General features: G+C 42.6%; 2 protein-coding genes across 2 annotated transcripts in view; both read left to right on the top strand.

Moving 5' to 3' along the window:
• The window catches only part of adcy8 (adenylate cyclase 8 (brain)), a 93,832-nt gene that overhangs the window by 6,445 nt on the left and 62,801 nt on the right, over positions 1-24,586 (top strand).
• On the top strand, positions 14,181-17,283 carry LOC119498689 (tripartite motif-containing protein 16-like). Its single transcript, XM_037787731.1, has one exon. It carries the CDS (start codon positions 14,463-14,465, stop codon positions 16,137-16,139), a length of 1,677 nt encoding a protein of 558 aa, XP_037643659.1. The 5' UTR covers positions 14,181-14,462; the 3' UTR covers positions 16,140-17,283.

Below are 24,586 nucleotides of genomic sequence, written 5' to 3'. Positions count from 1 at the left end.
TGAGGTGACTGAAGTTAATTCTTAGGTCTTCTCCATTAGTGCCGAGACAACTACTGCTGAAGACCGTTAGATGCAGTTGAAAACTACTATTCCTGAGGTCGAGAGTGAGTGTTACAATCATGGGCTGCAAAGTGAATGTTTCTACATGTTTAGGTTACTTATGGCTGTTGGTTCAACTGAATTTCAATGACAATATTTCATTTAGAGCCTCAACAATCAGTCAATTAATCAATTAGTCTAGTTAGTTTGAAAATAAATCAATTGTTTTGAGTCATTTTTGGAGAAAAAGTCATATTTTAAGGTGTGTTTTATAGTATCAGATGAATGTCTTTGGGTTTTTGGAGTCAAAGTACTGTTTAAATGTGTCAAATTAGCCAAATTTAGCTCAGTTTTAAACCAAATACCTTCCAAATCCATGATGAACATTAAGAAACTATGATCATTAAACAGCTGAACAACAAAGAATTGATTTTTTTCCTACATATTATCCTGTCAAAAGACACATTATTTATTTAAATGTCTGTGTAACAACGCCACCAACATGTAGGTTTAGTGATGAGTCTATTAATTAGCTTCCACCGGCGCTGTGATATGTCTCAGCTTGTGTCATTATTATTGTGAGTATTAACTCGATGGAAACTCTGTTGGCGGGAGGGATTATTATAGCGTGGCGTGTTGGTATTAGTCGACCTGAAAATGCTGTGAGATCAGCGCCTTACACATTCGTCTGAATGGGGCTACGATGACATGCGAGCTGTGTGTTGCGGGTCGGGTGCGTGCGGCTGGATGGATGCGGCGGCGGAGGGAGGATTAGGACGGCTCATACTGCACTCCTGGGGTTAGGAAGACAGGGCTCGCTGTGCAATTCAACATCCTGGACTCAAGCGGTGCTAATCTGCTCTTATTAATTGTGTTTGCATCAGGATGTGGAGAACACGTTATGTACATATTAACTACAGAGAGGACAGACGAGGAGGGAGGACATTGACCATGGCTCTGAATTATCAATAAGCTAGAATCTATGGCCCCGACCACGGCTCTGAAATATCAGTGAGTAAGAATCTATGGCCCCGACCACGGCTCTGAAATATCAGTGAGTAAGAATCTATGGCCCCGACCACGGCTCTGAAATATCAGTAAGCTAGAATCTATGGCCCCGACCACGGCTCTGAAATATCAGTAAGCTAGAATCTATGGCCCAGACCACGGCTTTGAAATATCAGTAAATTAGAATCTATGGCCCCGACCACGGCTCTGAAATATCAGTAAGCTAGAATCTATGGCCCCGACCACGGCTCTGAAATATCAGTAAGCTAGAATCTATGGCCCCGACCACGGCTCTGAAATATCAGTAAGCTAGAATCTATGGCCCCGACCACGGCTTTGAAATATCAGTAAGCTAGAATCTATGGCCCAGACCACGGCTCTGAAATATCAGTGAGTAAGAATCTATGGCCCCGACCACGGCTCTGAAATATCAGTAAGCTAGAATCTATGGCCCCGACCACGGCTCTGAAATATCAGTGAGTAAGAATCTATGGCCCCGACCACGGCTCTGAAATATCAGTAAGTTAGAATCTATGGCCCAGACCACGGCTCTGAAATATCAGTAAGTTAGAATCTATGGCCCCGACCATGGCTCTAGCGGTGAATTGATAAATCCATGACGCTGTTTGTGGTGCTGAAGTAGCAGAATTAAAAGAAGTGTAATTTCCCTAAAGACGGTTATTTTCCCGGTTAATTACCGTTAACCGCCGTCCACCTCTCCCTCCGCCTCTGAGCCTGAATCTTCCTGTCAGACTCAGAATAGCCTCCATCGATCCGTCTCCGTCTCTTTAGAGCCTCTCTGAGCCCCTCCTGGCACCACATCCTTTTGTCTCCGGCCCATCGAGTGCTTCAGTATCAGCCTTCACACCAGTGCTGTCACGTCTCGTCTTCTCTCAACAATGAGCTCATATTGACCCGTTTTGTCCTCCTGAAAAACAGATCCTGGTCCTCCAGTCGCTGCCGTATTGACAGCTGCCTTTGTTGCAGGAGTCATTTAGCCTTTTTTTACTTGCTGTTAAATGAACGGAGGCGTCAGTAAATAACAGATTAGCTGCTTCTGGGCCGTGGATGATAATGTGTGTGTTTTGGTGCAGCTAAGAGCATTATAAAACTGTCAATAGCTCTGTATCTTCTTCTCCTCTGTTCACACACTCGTGTTCACACACAATTATTCCTTCTTCAAGCTCGCCGCTGTTCCCTCTTTCAAGGTCAAACTCGGCTTACCTGGAGCGCCGGCTGCACCGAGGAGATAGAGGAGGGAGCGTGGATTTCATAAGCGTGCATTTTCATTCCCTTGCCCTTAAGAGTGCCCTTAAAAAAAATCTTTAGTGAGTTTCAACATTGAAGAGGCGGTGCTGTTTTACACCGCTGCCAGACAATCGCAATCAAAGACGTCTGTTTTCTTCTGTGTGCTTTCATTTACATCTGAGGTTTCCTGTGTGGGGATGTCACGAGAACCAATACTTCGGTACCAAGTCGATGCCAAAATAAAAGAAAAATGTGACGTACTCTTTTTCTACAGTGCTGAAAGTATCGTACGATGCCTGTAATGGTCGATGGTAGGGATGTGACGGTGAGGAACATTTCCCACCGGTGTTACCGATTACACAACAAAAGATGACGGTCAACATGTGCAGAGTGCTGACTCTGATCTTTACCGTTGGGGTTCTACCTGGCGCCGCTGCTCCGCGCGCACCGGCTGTGAGAGCTCGCGGTGATTATCTCATCAACGTTATGGTTCCCTTATAGCGTTGGGATTAAACGTGAAATATTGCCAACAAATCCTCCGCCATCTCTCGGCCTGTCAACTCTCTCTCGTCCTGTGTGTGAAATACGACGAGGCTTTTATTCTGAAATATGTGCCGGACAGTGTTGTAGAACATGCAGTGACTTGCAGAGCTCCATGCAGGAATATAGTACGGGGTTTTAATTGTTGATTATTACTATTATTTACAAATTACAACACGTTTCTTAACCTTTCTCCGTCTAAAATAAATATAAAGGACATTTATAATGAAATGAAATGGCCATTATGAAAGACAAACTCTATGTAGAAAGAAAGGGCTGACAGCAGCAGAAATGCGGCTGAAACGCAGCTGGTGTGAACACCCGACACGTCAATCACGCAGCCACCACGCGACGCAACTCCACACTCTCTTGATGTGCCTGGTCTGTCCACAGCGTTACATATTGTTGAGGCGTTCCCTGCAGCCTGTGGTCTCTAGTTAGTACTTGTCTGTCCCTTAAACCCTGAATAAGAAGTCAATGAAAGGCAGCAGGTTGATACTGACACAGTTTCTGTCACGTGAGGTCGTCGTGACCTTTAACGAGTGCCGTCTATCTGCAGCTTTCCTCTTCCTGTGAGCTGCCACGCGTCCGTAGACTGACTCAGCTTGATGACGCGGAGGCGAATCAGTGACTCCATCCATCCTTTATCTCCTCTCCTCTCCTTCCTTCTCATTCACCTCACCTCTCTTTCACCCTCCTCTTCCTCCTCCTCCTCCTCCTCCTCCTCCTCCTCCTCTTCCTCCTCCTTTCTCTCGCCGGTGTCATGCGGTTGATCTCGGACAATCTTGCCGTTACCAGACACTGCACTCAGCCGCTCTTAATATTTAATGAAGGATCAGGGCCATCAGCAGCAGCAGCCGTTTTGAGCTTTTAACGGCAGAGTTTTTCCAGTGACATATCTGCGCCATGACCTCCGAGGCATTTTCCCAAAAAATTGCGGCAGGACGTTAAAAAGCTTTTTACCGTCCTTCGTTCTTATTCTTCTTCTGTCATGAATGAGCCCCCAAAAATCAGGACAGGATATAAACACTTTAGAAATCAGCAGGCATTATTAAAACTTAACATGCAAACATGTCTTCTTTTTTTCTACTGCTTGAATCTCAAATATTATGAAAGCTTCCTCCAAATACAGTTCAATTAGTCTCGTCACTAAATATTTATTTTATACCTTGAATATTTTGCACAAGTACCATAACTTGTCAAATAGTGTCTGAACCAGGCTTATTTTAGAGACAGACATTTATTAATAATTTACCCTGTTATCATATTTTAGTAAGACATCGCTGCAGCACTTACAGCATCTCTTTCACATTAGAAACATGATTCATTTAAACACCTGGAAGGGATTTAAAAACAGACAAGATGAATTGAATAATTACAAAAGATTACTGTCGGATTAATCGATAATAAAAATAATCGTTAGTTGATTCCCTACATGACAAACTCACCACCGCTGCTGTTCTGAGTTTCTCTTTTTTACAGCGATGTTTATTCACTAATTAACTCCATTTGTTTCTTCTTTTCTTTGTGTGTTGTTCAATATCAAAGAAAGGGAGGAATTATTCCCTTTTATGTAATATATTTGTAGCTTAACGCTGCACAAAACAAAACAAGACATAATGGAGTTAACCTGTGAGTAAAATCTTTTGAAAAGAGGAACTTGGAGCAGCAGTGTGTAATTAAAGGGACTGCATGTAAGTTTTTACACCTATAAACGTGTTTTAATCCTTTTTATATGTGTGAACAGGTTGTAACTTAACCTAAAAAAATGAGACCTTCCGCAACTTTCTGGGTTTTCTAAGCCATTTTATAGGTATTTTTTAATTTACATTTCTTTTATATTTATTAATGTTTGTTTTTTTGTATATTTATTCATCTATTTATCTATTTTTTATATTTATTTATTAATCTATTTATTTATTTTTTATATGTATTTATTTATCTATTTATATATTGTATTGTACATAAGTAAGTACATATACTACATATGGATATATACATAAGTACCTGTGAGCTTTTCTGGACAATATCTGTCATTGTTTTGTGTTGTTAATTGATTTCCAATAATAAATATATACATACATTTGCATAAAGCAGCATATTTTCCCACTCCCATGTTGATAAGAGTATTAAATACTTGACAAATCTCATTTTGAACAGATAAAAAAATGTGTGCGATTAAATATTTTAATCGAATGACAGCCCTAATTCAAATATTTTAAATAAAAATGCACTTTTATTAATGTTTATTCACATAACTTACTACTCCTGCTGGCGATCGGCGATCTTGAGTAGCTGCGATTGAGAAAAGAATATATGAGATATGAGAAAAGAAACGATCGCTCCAACCCTAGAATCCATTTAATCCATCCAAGTAGAGGAAATATGGAAGAAAGTCTGGACTGTCTCTCAGTTTTATGTCGGCCCCTCAGATATTAAGGGAGAAAGAATAAAATGGATTAAACAGTAAGACACAGTGTGGCCGTTTGCAGCCACTCAGGTCTGTTTAACAGCAGACAGAATGAGGAGCTTGATTTAGTATCCGGCTCAACGCCATCACAAACTTCACACTGAGGGGATTTTTTGGCCTCGGCCGCCCGTTTGTCACCTTGTTTATTCCTCCGGCCTCGTCCTCGCTGAGACCAAATGAACCAGTCTGTCTGGGAGAGTTACAGACCCCTGAGTCCTGGCTCTGAAGCCATAAAAAGCAGGCGTGGTGGCTCATTTCCTCCCATCTCTACTCTCCGCTGGGGGCTCTTAAACCTGTTTTTGTGGACTTCTAGAGCCAGAGGAGTGTCCTGACCTGATAAATGACACCTTGTGTAGGTTTACAGTGCGCTCGGTCCCTGAAAACGCCTCCAGGGAATATGAATGCTTTTCCACCTTCTTCTTTCTGTCACTGAACTTTATTTCTTTGGTGTTTTTATGCTCTTTGTTTTTAATCGATATTCTTCTTCTTCATCTTCTTCCTAGGAAATCTGCCTTCCCATGCATGAAAATGAACACAATTTTGCTGTGATGTCATAGTGTGAAGAGGTAGTTTCCTCCGGGCAGTAAGCTCAACATCGTGACATGTTGTTGGTGTCTGAGGTTGTGAGTTTGTGACCCGATCTAGGCAGAATAAACATGCTAATGCCTTAAAGGTTTATTGATGATGGACCGTCCTGTACTTCCTCATCTGTCTTCCTTTTTTCATCTTCCTCCTCCTCCTCTTCATCTTCCTCCTCAAAACGCCCGGCCCCGACCGACAGCTGCTGTACAGCTATAATTTTATTCTCGAAGTTTCCTGAAATGTAAAGTGTCAGTTTCGATCCAGCGTGTTCAGCAGCGGCGACCGACCTCCAAAGATACCTGCAAGTCATTCACTTTTTCCTGCCAAGCGCTGACTCAACACCCCCCTCAACCCTCCTCTTCCTCTTCCTCTTCCTCTGTTATCATCCAGGCAGACAGACGTTCATCTCACTGGAACGTCTGACAGAACATCATTATTGTTGGTTATTGTTGTGTTTGGTGCAGCTGGTGAATATATAAGGAGGCTAAACGCTCTGATGGGAACTCTCGCTGCACAAATTCAACAAACTCATTGAGTTCTTTTTTTTTTTTTTTTCTCGGAGACCCCGGCTGCGTCACGAGAGCAGAGTGTCGGCGAAATATGCTTCGTCAGCGTTACCTCGTGACGCATTTCTGCTGCACAATCAAAAGCTTCTGATGGAGGATGTGGCTTGGATCCCATCCAGGTACTTTAGGTGTATGAAGAGATGCTTCAGGAGTCTGTGTAGAGAGCTGAGTCACGTCCAGAGTAAACAAGACTTTAAATCATGAGAACAAAGACGGAGGAAAACAGTTCGCCAAGTGTTCACAGACTGATTCACAGAGAGCTGCGGGACATAAAGAGGATTTGGTTAAAGATAAACCAAAAACAGTTACAAAGATATAGATATAGCATATATAGAACTGAAGCAATTAGTAGTAGTAACTATTTAAAAAATGCCTTAATTGCTACTTTTCTTTATCGTATATGATCATATACAGAATAGGGATGGGAAAAACAATAGATTTTTGCTTCTTTTGAGTCTATGTGGAGGTAGAAGGAAGTTACAGCTTCTATTGTTGTATTCTGAGTTACGTGACGTCATATCCATTCCGTATCCGTCAACCGAAACAAACCCCCTCTGCTGCTGTATTGATTAAGTGTAGCTAAGGCCCTAGGCGAGGTCAGGAGGTTAAAACACACAGCAGCAGCTTTGTCATCTTAATGGACAGCAAGGTGAGAAAAGGTCTGATCCAGACACCTCTCCTCTCCAGCAAAGTCTCCTGAGGTCAAACACACAACTAACAGAATAATGAGGAGAAAAAACGGTTGACTGACGGTGACACACGTTTGGGATCATGACTGCAGGGAGACATGTTTCATCACTGCAGAGAGACCCGTCCATCTTCATTGAGTCAGGAGACTCACTCCCACTGTGGGGTTATATGTGATAGTCACACATTTATAGACATTCCTGAGCTGCTTCTAGTCTTCCAGGAGCAGTTTCCTATGCGAAGGACATACATACATCCTTGCTTTATGTAAGGGATAATGTACGGCGAGCCGGTCACTGTTGTGAAAGAATCCCCGACAGGGCGATGCTGCAGGTCTCCCTAGTCATCCTGAAGGGGTTTATTTCACAACAATGACACGCTAGCTGTACATTATTCCTCTTATTACACGGCTACTTACTGAAGAAATCAATAATTTGACACAAAAATGGTCCTCCAGAGTTCGACATCAGAACTTCGCCCATGGCAACGGTCTGTTATACATAGCAACGGTCTGTTATACATAGCAACGGTCTGTTATACATAACAACGGTCTGTTATGCATAGCAACGGTCTGTTATACATAGCAACGGTCTGTTATACATAACAACGGTCTGTTATGCATAGCAACGGTCTGTTATACATAGCAACGGTCTGTTATACATAGCAACGGTCTGTTATGCATAGCAACGGTCTGTTATACATAACAACGGTCTGTTATGCATAGCAACGGTCTGTTATGCATAGCAACGGTCTGTTATACATAACAACGGTCTGTTATGCATAGCAACGGTCTGTTATGCATAACAACGGTCTGTTATACATAGCAACGGTCTGTTATACATAGCAACGGTCTGCTATACATAGCAACAGTCTGTTATACATCGCAACGGTCTGTTATACATCGCAACGGTCTGTTATACATAGCAACGGTCTGCTATACATAGCAACGGTCTGCTATACATAGCAACGGTCTGCTATACATAGCAACGGTCTGTTATACATCGCAACGGTCTGCTATACATAGCAACGGTCTGCTATACATAGCAACGGTCTGTTATACATCGCAACGGTCTGCTATACATAGCAACGGTCTGTTATACATAGCAACGGTCTGCTATACATAGCAACGGTCTGTTATACATAGCAACGGTCTGTTATACATAGCAACGGTCTGACTTGACGACTTGACAGATTAAAGAGAAAACTTGCAACTTGACTTGAACTTTAATGCAAGCCCCCAGGAAGAGCGCCAGTGTCAACAAGCTAGTATGACATGGTTGGTACCGATGGAGTCATCAGGTTTTCTAGTTTCATATGATACCAGTATCTTCACTCTAGCTTTAAAACTGCAACCTAAAAATCACAAGTTAATGGTATATCTTTATGCACCTTTTGTCCAGGTTTTGTGATACCCGTCTCGAATTTAGCTTGTGGATCTCACAGTTTTTTCAGTATTTTGGGTTGCAAAATTCCCATATCAATGACTACATACTGTACTCTGGTATTATTTATTCAAAAATAAATACTTCAGGGATCTAAGGGACGTCGAGGAGAGCAGCTTTCTGAAAACATGACGGGTATAAAAAGTTATTTCCTGCAGAGTAAAGCAGGATCAGACTCTCCTCTCGTGTCCGCTGAGCAACACTTTCCCAAAAACAACATGATGTTTAGTTGAACTCTCAACTCTTGAGAGCATCAGTCTCAGCTTCCTGTGTCCCCTCCCCCACAGATTAAAGCTTTAAGGTTTGATATGCAACATTTGTCCTGTTTGAGTCGGAGAACACATTGAGTGAGGGTTTTTAGGCTTAAAGTGAGGGGGTGATTTTCAGCTTATTCTTCACATTGAGGGTGATTTCAGACGGGATTACCTCCCCAGCTGTAATCTATTCATAGCATAGCGGGCGCCAGCCAGCGGCGCTCACCGCTCTCCTCCGCGGTCAGCTTTTAATGAGATTACTTTTGGATTACTGTTATCTGTTTGAAATGTTGAAAAACAGCAGGTACTCAGGAAGAGGAACGAACAGCGTCCGTATTCAACCCTCGTGGGGAAAACACCTTCTAGTTACAACTTGTCAAGCGTTTCTGTAATCAACTTTTTTTTAATGTTTTTAATGTGTGATCACAAACACCATTCTTCAAAGGGGTCCCTTGACCTCTGACCTCCAGATGTGTGAATGTAAATGGGTTCTATGGGTACCCACGAGTCTCCCCTTTACAGACATGCCCACTTTATGATCATCACATGCAGTTTGGGGCAAGTCATAGTCAAGTCATCACACTGACACACTGACAGCTGTTGTTGCCTGTTGGGCTGCAGTTTGACATGTTAGGATTGGAGCATATTGCTTTAGGCTGGTAATTTGGGATTTTAATATTCATGCCTAAAAAATGAACTGTGGAAGTGTGCTGGTTCTAGACATCCTTATCAGGACTTCAGTTGTCTGTGGCTCTGGACTGTTTCTCATGTTGCTGTTTTGTTTTTCATGTTGTCAGGAATACTTTGGTTACTAGAGACAGTTAAACGCTAGAGGGCTAAAATGCGATGGCAAAAGGTAAAGCCGACCTTCGTTTCAGATGTGTCTGAGTTCTTTTGGAGTGTTCACATATGTGCAAAAAATGCTGACTAATCGCTCTGAAAGTGTGAAAACAACCTCAGTGATTTTCTTGCCTGAACTGTGGATGTTTGCGTGGCGTTCAAATGACACGAGAAAATCAGAATACAAATGACGCGAAAAGGCTAAAATGCGTACTCGTGACATGCGGAATTTCCGCGTGATGTCGTGGTATATATACGCCTTCCTGTGAGACCGGGTCGAGCCAGCTGGTCTCTAACTGAGTCTGTCTGCTGTCTGCTGTTTGCTGATGATAGCAGGTCGAGCAGGTCGAGCACAGCGGCGTTATCAGAGCCTGTTTGATGGAAACACTGAACTAGAAAAAACTAAACATTGAGCTAAAGGAGGCTGAAGAAAGAGCCGGTGAGAATTCACTTCATGTTGTCCCCTCCTGCTCGGTAAGACTGGTGTCGTCTACATTCGTCTCCGTCCTCTATGTTTTTGTATTCCAGTGCTGTCTCAGGACTAACTGGACCGTGCAGCTCACGTCTCTCCAGGCTCGTAGCGGCTCGTCGTCTGAGCTGAGTGAGCTGAGCGTCTCCTGGGAGGACCGGTCGCTCTTCGGCGGCTACAGTATCACAGACTCCTTCTCCTCTCCCTCAGGCTGTTGATGCTTAAAGCTGCTACCTGCCCTCAGGGATCTGTCGCCCAGTCTGTGTCGGGGGGGGGGAATCCTCCGCAAACAGGCTGCCCACACTGCAAAAAATGGCTCACAACAGACCTAAGTAACTTCCTTTTAAAGTTTTGATTTTTCTGGAAATCGGAGTGATTCATTATTTTATTTTAAGTGCAAGTCAGGTCAAATGAAAGACAAAATGATTTTTTGTACTACTGTAAGGAACAACATTCATCGAAAAAACGTTAAGTTATTTTTTCTCAAAACTATACTGATAGTGACCCATGTAAAACATTTTATCCATCTAGTCTATTTTAAATATTTTAACTGCATAGGCTGCAATTGGGTGCTTTTGACTGGGGTTCACTAGTATGGAGGACGCAACCTGCCAAAAAATAAAAATAAATAAATAAATGACTCGATAAATAAATAAATATGTCATTAAATGAAGCAAAAATAATATAAAAAATAAAATAAATAAATAAATGACCCGATAAATAAATAAAAAAATATGCCATTAAATATAGCAGAAATAATATTAAAAATAAAATAAATAACTAAATGACTCGATAAATAAATAAATATGTCATTAAATATAGCAAAACTAATATTAAAAATAAAATAAATAAATGACTAGATAAGTAAATGAATTTGTCAATAAATATAGCAAAAATAATATTAAAAATAAAATAATAAAATAAATAAATGACTCGATAAATGAATAAATATGTCATTAAATATAGCAAAACATAATATTAAAAATATAACAAATGAATAAATGACTTGATAAATAAATTAATAAATAAATATGTCATTAAATATAGTGAAAATAATATTAAAAATAAAATAAACAAATAAATTACTCCATAAATAAATAAATATGTCATTAAATATAGCAAAATTAATATTAAAACTAAAATAAATAAATGACTCGATAAATGAATAAATATGTCATTAAATGTAGCAAAAAATATTATTAAAAATATAAAAAAATGAATACATGACTCGATAAATAAATGAATAAATAAATATGTCATTAAATATAGAGAAAACAATATTAAAAATAAAATAAACAAATAAGTTACTCGATAAATAAATAAATAAATATGTCATTATATATTGCAAAAATAATATTACAAATAAAATAAATAAATAAATGACTCGATACATAAAAAAATAGGTCATTACATATAGCAAAACTAATATTAAAAATAAATGTAGCCATTACTTAATAGAGAAAATTTGATGTAAATTGATACTTCTGTTTTAATTTGCTTCTTTATTTAATTTGTATCTTTGTATTAATTCCCCTTATTTATTTTTTATTTTTTGGGGGCATTTTCCATTTTATTGAGAGCACAGTGGATAGAGTCTTGAAAGGGGGGAGAGAGAGAGTGGATGCGGAAAGGGCTACAGGCCGGATTCGAACCCGGGCCACCGCGGTCAGGACCAAGCCTTGATACATGGACGCCCGCTCTACCAACTGAGCTAACCCAGGCGCCCAATTCCCCTTATTTATTTACTCTTCTGTTTAATTTGATCCTTTTTATTTATTTATGTATTTAATTTTTTTAAATTTTAAATGTATATATTTATTTAAATAGTTTGGGGGATTTGGATTGTAGATTTCCCAGATCTTAAGAGAAGAGGGGAGCTCATGCGTAGGATATATTGTCGTCTTGGCGAGTCCAGGGAGGATTCCATTAGCGATATCAGTAAATCAGCCTTAGAAGAATATTGATAAACTCTTAATACCGTGAGAGGGAACACAGGAAGACGTGCTTCACATATCAGTCAGCACTCAGTCAGAGTTGTTTACGGCCACACAGAGAGCTGATGGAGCTGATGGAGCTGATGGAGCTCCCCACAACGCTGCTCTCTTAGCTTCCCGCTCTAAGACGTTACATCCATAAAGTGACATTAAAGAGACGAGCACGCTGCTGAGCTGCAGGCTGAGCTGTGGGGAAATGTCACGATCACATGCTCAGGAGAAGCTGCGCCAGAGGCCACAGACGGGGGGGGGGGGAGGGGTCTGTCAGGGGTCAGAGGTCGCTGTTATAAAACCATCGATGTGGTCTAGAGCCACGTACATGTGACTCCTCCTTTTCAGGCCTCTGCATTCAGGAAACCATCGATGACCCTTAGAAATGTTTTTTTTAGGGCTGTCAATCGATTAAAATTAGGACTAACGCAGTCGATCTTTTCTGGAGGTTGTAGTGGGCTCAGTTTTAAAGCTAGAGTAAAGATACTGGTATCATATGAAACTACAAAACCTGATGAATCCATCAGTACCAACCATGTCATACTAGCTTGTAATGAAGGAGGTTAAATAACGCTCCAAAGTTACGCTCAATTTTGGAGAGGAAAAACTGTCATGGCCATTTTCAAAGGGGTCCCTTGACCTCTGACCTCCAGATATATGTGAATGTAAATGGGTCATATTGGTACCCACGAGTCTCCCCTTTACAGACATGCCCACTTGCCCACATCGTGATTGAATATGTTAATCGATTGACAGCCCTAATTAAAATATTTAATCGCACAAATTTTATCTGTTCAAAATGAACCTTAAAGGGAGATCTGTCAAGTATTTAATAGTCTTATCAACATGGGAGTGGGCAAATATGCTGCTTTATGCAAATGTATGTATATATTTATTACTGGAAATCAATTAACAACACAAAACAATGACACATATTGTCCAGAAACCCTCACAGGTACTGCATTTAGCATAAAACAATATGCTCCAATCATAACATGGCAAACTGCAGCCCAACAGGCAACAACAGCTGTCAGTGTGTCAGTGTGCTGACTTGACTATGACTTGCCCCAAACTGCATGTGATTATCATAAAGTGGGCATGTCTGTAAAGAGGAGGCTCGTGGGTACCCATAGAACCCATTTACATTCACTGATCTGGAGGTCAGAGGTCAAGGGGCCCCTTTGAAAATGGCCATGCCAGTTTTTCCCACGCCAAAATTAAGCGTAAGTTTGGAGCGTTATTTGACCTCCTTCATGACAAGTTAGTATGACATGGTTGGTACTGATGTATTCTTTAGGTTTTTGTAGTTTAATATGATACCAGTATCTTCACTCTAGCTTTAAAACTGAGCCCAAAACAACCTAAGAATCACAAGTTGCTTTGATGCGTTAAAGAAATGAATGGCATTAAAACGAAATTGCGTTAACACGTTATAATCGTGTTAACTTTTGACAGTCCTTGCAGTGTTATTTAATATAGTTTTTATTTAGTTTCAGTTCACTAACACTATTTTCTCTGCTCATTTTAGTTTCAGTTTACTACAATAACCCTGGTTGATATCTGCCTCCCTATTTAATGATCCCTCTTTACAGCTGTATTAGAGCTGTGTTAAATCACTGCTACGTGAAACAGCTTCATAAAGAAATATTTATCCTCTCAGGTTAATCTTCCCTTCAGACTGAGCCGTGGCGTGTTGGTTTGGTGGTTTGGTGGTTTGGTGGTTTGGTGGGTGCAGCTCTCGCTCATACATGGTCACATAGCCGTGCAGAGCAGATGTGCTTCTTCAGCACAAGTAAACTCAAGTGGTGTTGCGTAAACAGCACCATATGCCTGTAAACTAGATTTCTAGTCTTCCTGCGGTGGCATTTGGCAGTCTGCTCACTGCCTCGTTGAGACTGTCCGTCAAAAGAGGAAGCAGCTGAAAGTTGCCCCACTCAGAGATTTCTGAACTGGAGCTGTGAGAGTTGCATTTCTTCTGATTTGTCACAAATACGACCCGAGAAGTATTTCACAACTAAAGAGTGTGTTTTAACCGCGAGGCTCTGTTGTAACTGAGGAAACAAAGTACCGCTCCTCTTCCTGGAATGAAGCAGAGCCTGATAACCCCTCCCTCCTCTTCCTCCTCTCAAACACACCCAGTTGCACTCTGTCCTCTTATTCCCTCGTTCCCTCCCCTTCAGATCTACAGTTTTGAAGATGGGTGTAACCGACATGGTGGTGCAGTGAGAGCTGACAGGCTGCATTCAGTGCACATGTTGTTTAGATCAGAGCTCAAACTAGTTTCACTTCTCAGGAAGTGAAACTCAGACAGTCGTCGTCTCTGAGAGGTGAAATGGCGCAGCAAGGAGTTCAGCTGGACCAGGAAGAAATCTCTTGTTCGATCTGTCTGGATCTACTGAAGGATCCGGTGGCTACTTCCTGTGGACACAGCTACTGCATGAACTGTATTAAAGGCTTCTGGGATGGAGAGGATGAGAAGAAGCTCTACAGCTGCCCTCAGTGTAGGCAGACCTTCACACCGAGGCCTGTCCTGATGAAAAACACCATGTTAGCAGTTTTAGTGGAGAAACTGAAGAAGACTGGACTCCAAGCTGCTCCTGCTGATCACTGCTATGCTGGACCTGAAGATGTGGCCTGTGATGTCTGCACTGGGAGGAAACTGAAAGCCTTCAAGTCCTGTCTGGTGTGTCTGGCCTCTTACTGTGAGAAACACCTCCAGCCTCATTATGACTCAGCTCCGTTCAAGAAACACAAGCTGGTGGAGCCCTCCAAGAAGCTCCAGGAGAACATCTGCTCTCGTCACGACGAGGTGTTGAAGATGTTCTGTCGTACTGATCAGCAGTGTATCTGTTATCTCTGCTCTGTGGATGAACATAAAGGCCACGACACCGTCTCAGCTGCAGCAGAAAGGACCGAGAGGCAGAGAGAGCTGGAGGTGAGTCGACTCAACATCCAGCAGAGGATCCAGGACAGAGAGAAAGATGTGAAGCTGCTCCAACAGGAGGTGGAGGCTGTCAATCGCTCTGCTGATAAAGCAGTGGAGGACAGTGAGAAGATCTTCACCGAGCTGATCCGTCTCATGGAGAAAAGAAGCTGTGATGTGAAGCAGCAGGTCAGATCCCAGCAGGAAAGTGAAGTGAGTCGAGTCAAAGAGCTTCAGGAGAAGCTGGAGCAGGAGATCACTGAGCTGAAGAGGAGAGACGCTGAGCTGAAGCTGCTGTCACACACAGAGGATCACAATCAGTTTCTAATCAACTACCAGTCACTGTCACCACTCAGTGAATCTACATCCAGCATCAATATCCGTCCTCGGCGCTACTTTGAGGACGTGACGGCGGCTGTGTCAGAAGTCAGAGATAAACTACAGGACGTTCTGAGAGAGAAATGGACAAACGTCTCACAGACAGTGACTGAAGTGGATGTTTTACTGTCACAACCAGAGCCCAAGACCAGAGCTGGATTCTTAAAGTATTCACGAGAAATCACACTGGATCCAAACACAGCAAACACACAGCTGTTATTATCTGAGGGGAACAGAAAAGCAACATTAACATGGCAAACACAGTCTAATTCTAGTCACCCAGACAGATTCACTGATTATTGTCAGGTCCTGAGTAGAGAGAGTCTGACTGGACGTTGTTACTGGGAGGTGAAGTGGGGAGGGGGAGTTGAGGTAGCAGTTGCATACAAGAGTATCAGGAGAGCAGGGAGGGGTGAATGTAGATTTGGATTCAATGACAAATCTTGGGCGTTAGAATGTAACAATAACAGGTATACATTTTGGTACAACAGTGTCCAAACTCCCGTCTCAGGTCCTCAGTCCTCCAGAGTAGGAGTGTACCTGGATCACAGTGCAGGTATTCTGTCCTTCTACAGCGTCTCTGAAACCATGACTCTCCTCCACAAAGTCCAGACCACATTCACTGAGCCTCTCTATGCTGGACTTAGGCTTTATTCTTATGGAGCCACTGCTGAGTTGTGTAAACTCAACCAGACAGAAGTCATTTAAGGGACAGAGGGTTAAATTGTCAGATCGCTAATTAGAACAGGACTCGAATGGCTCTGTCCGGTAACGTTACTGCAGGATTTAGCCAAGTTACCGTGAAACAAGGACAGTTTCTGATATCCTGTTGGAAACCGACCGATGCGGATGCGAAGGTCATCCAGACCGTCATCCGACGCCCCGCAGAGCAAGCCTTTACTACGTCCGATGTTGCATGAAAAGTTCTCCCCAAACACGTCTGAGAGCTCAATGACTGGAATTAGCTGAGGCGACGCCTAGCAGCTGGCTAGCGGCTGTGATGGCGCCCACCTGTCACTCAAAGAGGCCACGCCCTTAATTATGCATAACTTTAATATAATTCAAGCGGGTGAGTTATATAAATATTCAGTCGTCATGAACAGAACAGTTGTTTTGTACCAGGCTGTAAACATGTTTATTTCTGCTGTACAGTTTTAACACGGAGGTCTGTGGGGATTGACTCTCTTTTGGAGCCTCTAGTGGCCGTTAGAGGAACTGCAGTTTGTTGGCACTTCTGCATCGGCTTCACTGCTCAGCACCGGAGGTTCACGCTTGGTGTTAACTCTTAAACTCATTTTTTTTTTTCGATGATTGTTGCGTCATGTCTTCACTGCACAGAGACCAGCTGTCAGTCAAACATTGTGGGCGGTACTTTGACGTCGTCTCGTGAGTTGTAAATGTTGAGTGTCTTCAGGTGGCGCTCCGTCCTGTGTCTGTTTCACTGCTCATGATGATGATGATGTTTCTCTACATGAAGATGTAAACTCCTCTGAGCTCTAAATGTGTGATGAATATCTGTAGTGATGTATTTGTATGTTGTTGTGTCTCTTCCACTGCATGGCTCTGAAGAGACAAAGACCTCCTTTATCCTGTAGATACTCTGTTCTCTTTGTAAAGAGATCTAGAATCACATTGATGTGATGTTGTTGTTGTTCTGAGGTATTCTAGAAGTGTAATCATCCTGATCATAATCAATAAGGAGATCATTCATTATTCTCTTTCTCATGGCTGAGATTCTGGTCAAACCAGCTGATGGTGAACATGAGATCATTGAATCCTTTAACAGACTTTACTGATGGGATGTGTGAACAAAGTGACGCTTCACATGATGAATAAACTAACGTGAACAAAGTCTTTTTTTCCTGTCTTCATTCCAGAGTATCAGACTTTGAATTTGTTTTGTATTGTATTTTTATGATTGTAATCCATCCCATGTCCTATCTATAGGTATTCTTTTTCTGTAAACTTGTAAAAAATGAAGTTTAAAAAAAAAAATGACAAAGTGTCAGAGTATGGAGTACAAAATTTTTCGGAAGTTTGGAACGTTATTTAACCTCCTTCTTGATAAGCCGTCAGTGCAGGGAGGAGGAAGAGGAAGCAGCAAAAATAGCGGCAGACTTTTATTGTGAAGAACTCATAGGAAATGAAATGTGTTTATCCAGCGTTTTACAGTCGCTCCTTTGACCACGAAATACATCTGATCACTATCCGATCAGGCAGGTTGCACTGAAGTGTTCAGTGTGGACTCAGTTGAGTTCTGAACTGGTGCATCCGATCCCAGAAGTCGCAGCGAAAAGACGAAGAAGTGTAACCGCCATGTTTTGACGCACGGATGTTGAGGCATGCCCTGTTCAGAGGCTGTCGGAGGCTTCGTCCTGCTGATCCATAAGCCTCAGACAGCATCCAGCTCTCTTATTAACATTCAAACAGCGCACACTAAAAATACATATACAGCCCAGCCGGATGATGTGCAGAGCTAATCCAGCGCTCTCTTCGTCACGGCGTTTGCTTCTGATCACACATTCAGAACATATTGGTGAATGTCTCAGCTTTCATCATCGCTGTGTGTTTGAAACGAGCCGCTGTAACACACACACACACACACACACACACACACACACACACACACATCCTGCAGACGTTCACTTGTCATCTTCAGTCGTTAGTCCAATTTACACGTTCAGCTTGAGAAAAACAGCCGAGCTGTGATACTGGAGGAGGAGGTGCCAAAGAAGAGCTGTTTACAGACTGTCTTGGAAAACAGTGTTTCTGATTTGACTGTCAGATTCAGCTTGTTATACCAATAATGTCTTTCTACTGTATATCATTTATATACCAACCATGTCATACTAGCTGGTAGTGAAGGAGGTTAAATAACGCTCCAAACTTACGCTTAATTTTGTCGAGGAAAAACTGTCATGTCCATTTTCAAAGGGGTCCCTTGACCTCTGACCTCCAGATCAGTGAATGTAAATGGGTTCTATGGGTACCCACGAGTCTCCCCTTTACAGACATGCCCACTTTATGATAATCACATGCAGTTTGGGGCAAGTCATAGTCAAGTCAGCACACTGACACACTGACAGCTGTTGTTGCCTGTTGGGCTGCAGTTTGCCATGTTATGATATGAGCATATTGTTTTATGCTAAATGCAGTACCTGTGAGGGTTTCTGGATCAATATCTGTTATTGTTTTGTGTTGTTAATTGATTTCCAATAATACATATATGTATACATTTGCATAAAGCAGCATATTTGTCCACTCCCATATTGATAAGAGGATTAAATACTTGACAAATCTCCCTTTGAGGTACATTTTGAACAGATCAAAAATGTGCTATTAATCACGATTAAATATTTGAATCGATTGACAGCTCTAGTTATTTCACATTTAAAATACATCAGAACAGCAGATAGTACTCTTGGGATGTAGAGGTGGAACAGGTGGACTCCCGGCCTCAGGTGGTGCACCGTTCTGCCCTGAGGTGGCTGAGGTAGAGAGAGAGCACAGCAACCCCCCACTCCAAACATGCTCCTGAGTAAATGTGGGAAATGTGCTCGTCTGTGATCGGAACACCTTTTACCTTTATTATGTTGCTTGTCCTGATAGTTCTGGTATATTCGGTAGCACATATCTAACTGTAGGAAGTAGCTTGTTTGGAAGTCACACACGTGCACATCTGGTTGTGTCGTACAGATGTCGGTTATGTGTCTCGACTTCTCTCCCCAGACACCGTAGGATCTGCATTCCCTCCCTTTGCTTTCACTCGTCCTCACCGCGAACAATGACGAAGAAGAAAACTGAGACGACTCCAATAAACCGCCTGTGACAATCGCCTCTGCTGAGTGACATCAGATATTGTCATGGTAACGAGTCACATATAGGTCATATGCCGTGGGATTCATATTTTGGAGCATATTTGGATCTAGAATGAATTTGAAAAATAGAAAAAAGAAGTCAACCTTCTGATGTTCAAACAGAAGAGAAGAAAACATCAGATCTGTGTCACTGGGAGGAAAAAAAAGATCCTGAAGTGGGACACGTTGAGCTGCAGTGGGAACGGAGCCGTTCACGTCAGCGGGAGAGTCGGAGCACAGCGTGGAAGTTCTTGTGTCTCTCTTTGACAACATGTTGACTGAATCAGGATCAGTGCTTTGGCGTTAACTCTTCTTTTGCCAGCGTGCCAAAGTTAATGTTGTCAAATTTAAGATTCTTTCTAAATATTTTTGTCCAACTCATTTATATAAGCTATATAACATTTATATATAGCTGAGTCGCTCCAGCTCCTCTCTGACGCAGTCCAACACTGGGACCGCCATAGCCAACGCCGTTTAACGCTGTGGTTCCAACATTTGAATTATTGTCATTGTGTATGCTCTGACTTTTCCTAAATACCTATTCTGCACATGCTTGTATCATCATATTGATAGAATAACATTTAGGAAACCAAATAGATGGTGTGTTAGGTATTGTTTTCATGGCAAAAGCCCCCTTTAGTCGCCAGGAGTAGCGCCGATTAACGTCGGTCCTCTCCTCTGGCAGTCAAATAGACATTTGCATAATGGTCGTATAGCGTATTGGGCGTATTGTCTCAGTCTTCACAATTCTGCTTCAGCTTCCATATTTGTTGGCATTTAGCCTTTCAAAAACAACATTTTTGTTTTTCGGTACTTTTGCTTCGCCATGGACTACTGCTGCAAATAGTCTTTCTAAAAATAGATATATGATATATTATATTATTACACGGCTGTGTTGAATACTCCATTCTGATTGGTCAATCACGGCATTCTGTGGTCTGTATGTCTTGTATTGCTTTGTATAACAGACCGTTGCTTTGTATAACAGACCGTTGTTATGCATAACAGACCGTTGCTATGCATAACAGACCGTTGCTTTGTATAACAGACCGTTTCTATGTATAACAGACCGTTGCTATGCATAACAGACCGTTGCTTTGTATAACAGACCGTTGCTATGCACAACAGACTGTTGCTATGCAAAACAGACCGTTGCTATGCATAACAGACCGTTGCTATGCATAACAGACCGTTGCTTTGTATAACAGACCGTTGCTTTGTATAACAGACCGTTTCTATGTATAACAGACCGTTGCTATGGGCGCAGCTCAGATGTCGGATTCTGGAGGACCGTTTTTGTGTCAAAATATTGATTTCTTCAGTAAGTAGTCGTGTAATAAGCGGGATGACGTAAATCTAGCGGATCATTGTTGTGAAAGAATCCCCGACAGGGCGATGCTGGACCCCGACGCGAAGCATATATAGCACATTTTACACTGCTAAGAGTAGACCATATTTATATAGGTTGTAACTGTTAGATAAGATGTGTATGGTGTGTGGGGGCTGCGTATCGACTGATGTCGTTGCTGCACTAAAGAGATGGAGACTGATGAGGCGTTAATGGCCCATCTAATGGACGCTCTTTGGCCTGGGATTTGGAGAAAACAGTAGCCTTGAAGAGCCTGGCGGTGTTTCTATTGAACAGACAAAGGATCTTAACTGACTTTCCATTCAGTCAGTCAGTCGCTGTGTCAGGAACCCTTGGCGTCACCTTTGAACGCACTGGCTACCCCGTGGTGTCACTTAGGTTTAGGCAACAAAACTACTTGGTTAGGTTGAGGAAGAGATCATGGTTTGGGCTAAAAAGCGTAACTTAAATTAAGTATGTAAACAAATGAAAAACTGAACATTTTGGTAATCCAGTCTGAACATTTACTGACTTATAAAGATATATTTTAGAGTAGTGTTTATAATATCTGTGGAGTGTCAGTCTGGTTCTCTTTGAACAGCCTCTCTTCGTGAGTACCATTAATAAAACAGTGAAATGTAAATGTGGCAGCAGCTCTTTGGAGGCTTTTACACCTGAGAGATGTTGCTCTAATACGCCGTCAGTGTGGATCTTATTAATTGAAACTGTTGTGGCTCTTCGTCTTGTGTGCTGCTCAGTCATTCACTCACTCACAACTCTGTGTTAGGACGGGTTTTTAACTGAGCACGAGGAGGTGGTTCTGATTCTCATCGCATTTTGTTTAGGTCATTTATCATGACTGATTGGTCCTGATGGACTCGCTCAATCCTGCTAATTACTGAAACTCAATGCTGCGTAAAGCTTGTTAGGTGTGTCATCTGACTCATTCTTCATGTGACAGATTCTGGTCCTGGTTTATGGTATATAAGAAGTACGTAGTCACCGTTACATCACCCACTGGTTTTGTTGACTGCTGGTTTGAAGCCTCCAGTCCGTCATTTTGGCTGTCCCCGTCTTGATTTTTTATTTTTGACTAACTCCAACATAAACCCACCCGCAGCGTTATTAGATGGTCGGAGCAAGTGACGTAGTATTAATAGCGTGAGAGTCTGTTCAGGGAGGGTGAGAAGGGAGGTGGACGGGTCAAACAAACACAAGACGTTCAACCAGGAGACCGCTGTTCGTGTCCCGTGTGGAACTAAAAGTAACATTGACTTATTATGTCACGTCAGTCGTGACTCGTCGGTATTGTTAATGGCGGCTGTCTGTGTCGTCTTAAATTTAAAAATATAATATCTCCTGACGGCCCGTGTTGACTGTGGGACGTCTTCATGTAGTCGTCGGCCGACAAGCGAGCGTGTGAAGCCGAGTTAATCGTCCGCTGTCCTCTCCTCTACCTCGGAGCCACAGAATAAATCCCTTCATTTGGCAGAGGAGTGTTTTTCTGCAGAGACCGGTGCTGGCAGCGGAGGAGGTTTAGCTCTGCTGCTCATCACCAGCTGCCCCTCTAACGTGTTTTCATACAGCTGTCATCCCATCACAAACACCGGGAGCAGGTTTAAACCGAGGCGGCCCGACAGCTTTTTAAGATGTTGCTTCTTCTATATGTAATTCTGTAAAGTCTCCTCCGTGGCTGTAACACGAGTCGGCTCATTGTGCGGGGAGGTAACTGAGAGCTCTGAAATATTGATGCTGGGTGGGTGTGTCTGATCTGTTGAAGGGTGATTTATGCATTGTTAAATCTGGACTTGTAGCGTGTTTATTTTTTCCGTGTCACGCCGTACGCCACTACTCACCCCCTCGAATCAAATTGAAAACATTATGATAATTATTACTATTATTAACCTTGCCTCATTATTTTCCATGTAGCTGTTTGTAAGCCTCCTCCTGGCCCGCCGCTCTTTAATGAGGCCTTGTTAAAAACATCCACATCACTGGCATTTTCCTTTTAATGAGTGCACCGGCGGTCTCCATGCTGATGCCCTTTATGGCGAGCTGGTGCTGCTCTTTTTTTTCCAAAACAACATGGACGCCGCCACAGCTACTGTAGCTGCTGCAGCTTATGGGGGGGGAGGGGGTTAATTTAGGTCTCCGTGGGAGGAGCAGAGGGAGGCCTTCAGGGGGCGACTTAGAAATTGAATCAGCGCTGATGGCGTCCTGGGAGAGATTCACAATAACACACAGTAACACGCCGTAATGCACCGGGAGGCTCCTCAGCTCGGTGAGATACAGTGAAGAGCCTCCGGGGAGAAGGCTGTGAGTGTGTGTGTGTGTGTGTGTGTGTGTGTGTGTGTGTGTGTGTGTGTAGCTTGAAGGGAAAAATACTCCTACACATGTGAAATACACACCAACAGATTCATGTTTTTATGGTGACATGCAGGTTTTCCTGCAGCACTTTCTTTAAAGTCTGTGTAAAGCAAAAATCAATCTGCATTCTGGGTTTGTCACATCACAGAAAAATGTGTTACTAACCACGCAGCCAAAATCTGAATGATTAAAGAAATCGCCAAGTAAATATAATTAGCTTTCAAAATCATGGAAAAATCATCAGTATTCTCTGCTCTGAGACGCTGAAACCTGAAACCTCTCCTAATATGTCCATTGCTGAAACCACGCCCACAAGAGGGGAAGGTGCAGCCTGTCAGGATTCCCTCAGTGGCGGCGAGTGAAGAGGGAAGAACCCAGTGCCCATCGGCGTCCGACGGGCGGAGTGGGGAAATTTGGCGTACGGAAGACCGCTTGCCGTTACCGGCCTCGCACCGTGCGAAAATCAATCCTCTAATCTGGTGTAGTGTGTCATAGTTTCACGACAACCGACGCCACGTCTGGAACGCCCCACGACACCCCGAGGAAAAGTCTAGCCTGTCAGAATGTTTCGTCTTGACACGCCTAGTGTGACATCTCCAACGACGTGTTCCTTTGCGTTGACCAATCAGGTGCTCTCCGATGCATCTGAACTCGCGCATGATCGTGGAATACGACTTTCCGTGATTGATCGTGGTCATACGTGTAGTCCTGCCAGTCACCCGACCAAGACACTGCAAGAGTTTATGGCGCTGTGATCGCTAGATCTGACATGGTGACCATCATCAAAGACAAAAATGTCCTTTGGTCTGATCCCGGCATTAGGGACAGCCGCTCGGTGTGGGAGGAAACTCAAGTCTACAAGTTTGAAAAGTAAAAGAATATGTGTCGAGTTAAAAAGAAGTCAGACTACGAGACTTCTGGTGTCTGCTGCAGGCTGGAGGCTCCAGGATTGTTACATAAAACAAATCATAAATTTGGTATTGGTACAGAAACTATTATCAGTATCGTATCCAGCCGTACTCAGGATCTGTCTCAGTTTAACGCCAGAATCTCCGGCAAATATTTGAGCATTGACGGCATACTCAGTTAACGGCTCTAACCAGCAGACTCTCCTCTCCGCTAACTCCAACATCGATCCACAGCGATGCAGAGGCCGCCGTCGGGGGAAAACCCCCTCTCATAAAATGTCAACATGCTCTCCACAAAGCGCCGAGAATCAGACAAACTCCCTCTTCATGTTCAATCTTTTCCTCTTGAAATGTGCTCTTAGTGCAGCAATTTTACTGCAGAGGAAAAACAGCGGCGGAGCACTTCAGAGCTTTTCTCTCTCAGCGACGGAGGACGCCGAACTGTCTGTTTGAGGTTTTTATCAGCTGTGACACAATCGTGCCTCGAGTGTAAGAGAGAGAGCACTTTCTCTTCCCTAAAAAAAAACACAGAGACGGCAGACAGGAAGCGATGAAACATTTAATCACCATCACTTTGTTTTGCCTCATGCTAATGAGACTAGTGAACTATAAGAGAAGCATTTAAATACACATTTAATGTGTTCACATTTTTACAGATGTTTTATCGCTGAGACA

This window comes from Sebastes umbrosus, chromosome 12 (assembly GCF_015220745.1).
Source record: "Sebastes umbrosus isolate fSebUmb1 chromosome 12, fSebUmb1.pri, whole genome shotgun sequence".
In the NCBI taxonomy this organism is placed as follows: domain Eukaryota; kingdom Metazoa; phylum Chordata; class Actinopteri; order Perciformes; family Sebastidae; genus Sebastes; species Sebastes umbrosus.
This window is presented reverse-complemented; position numbering and strand designations above follow the sequence as displayed.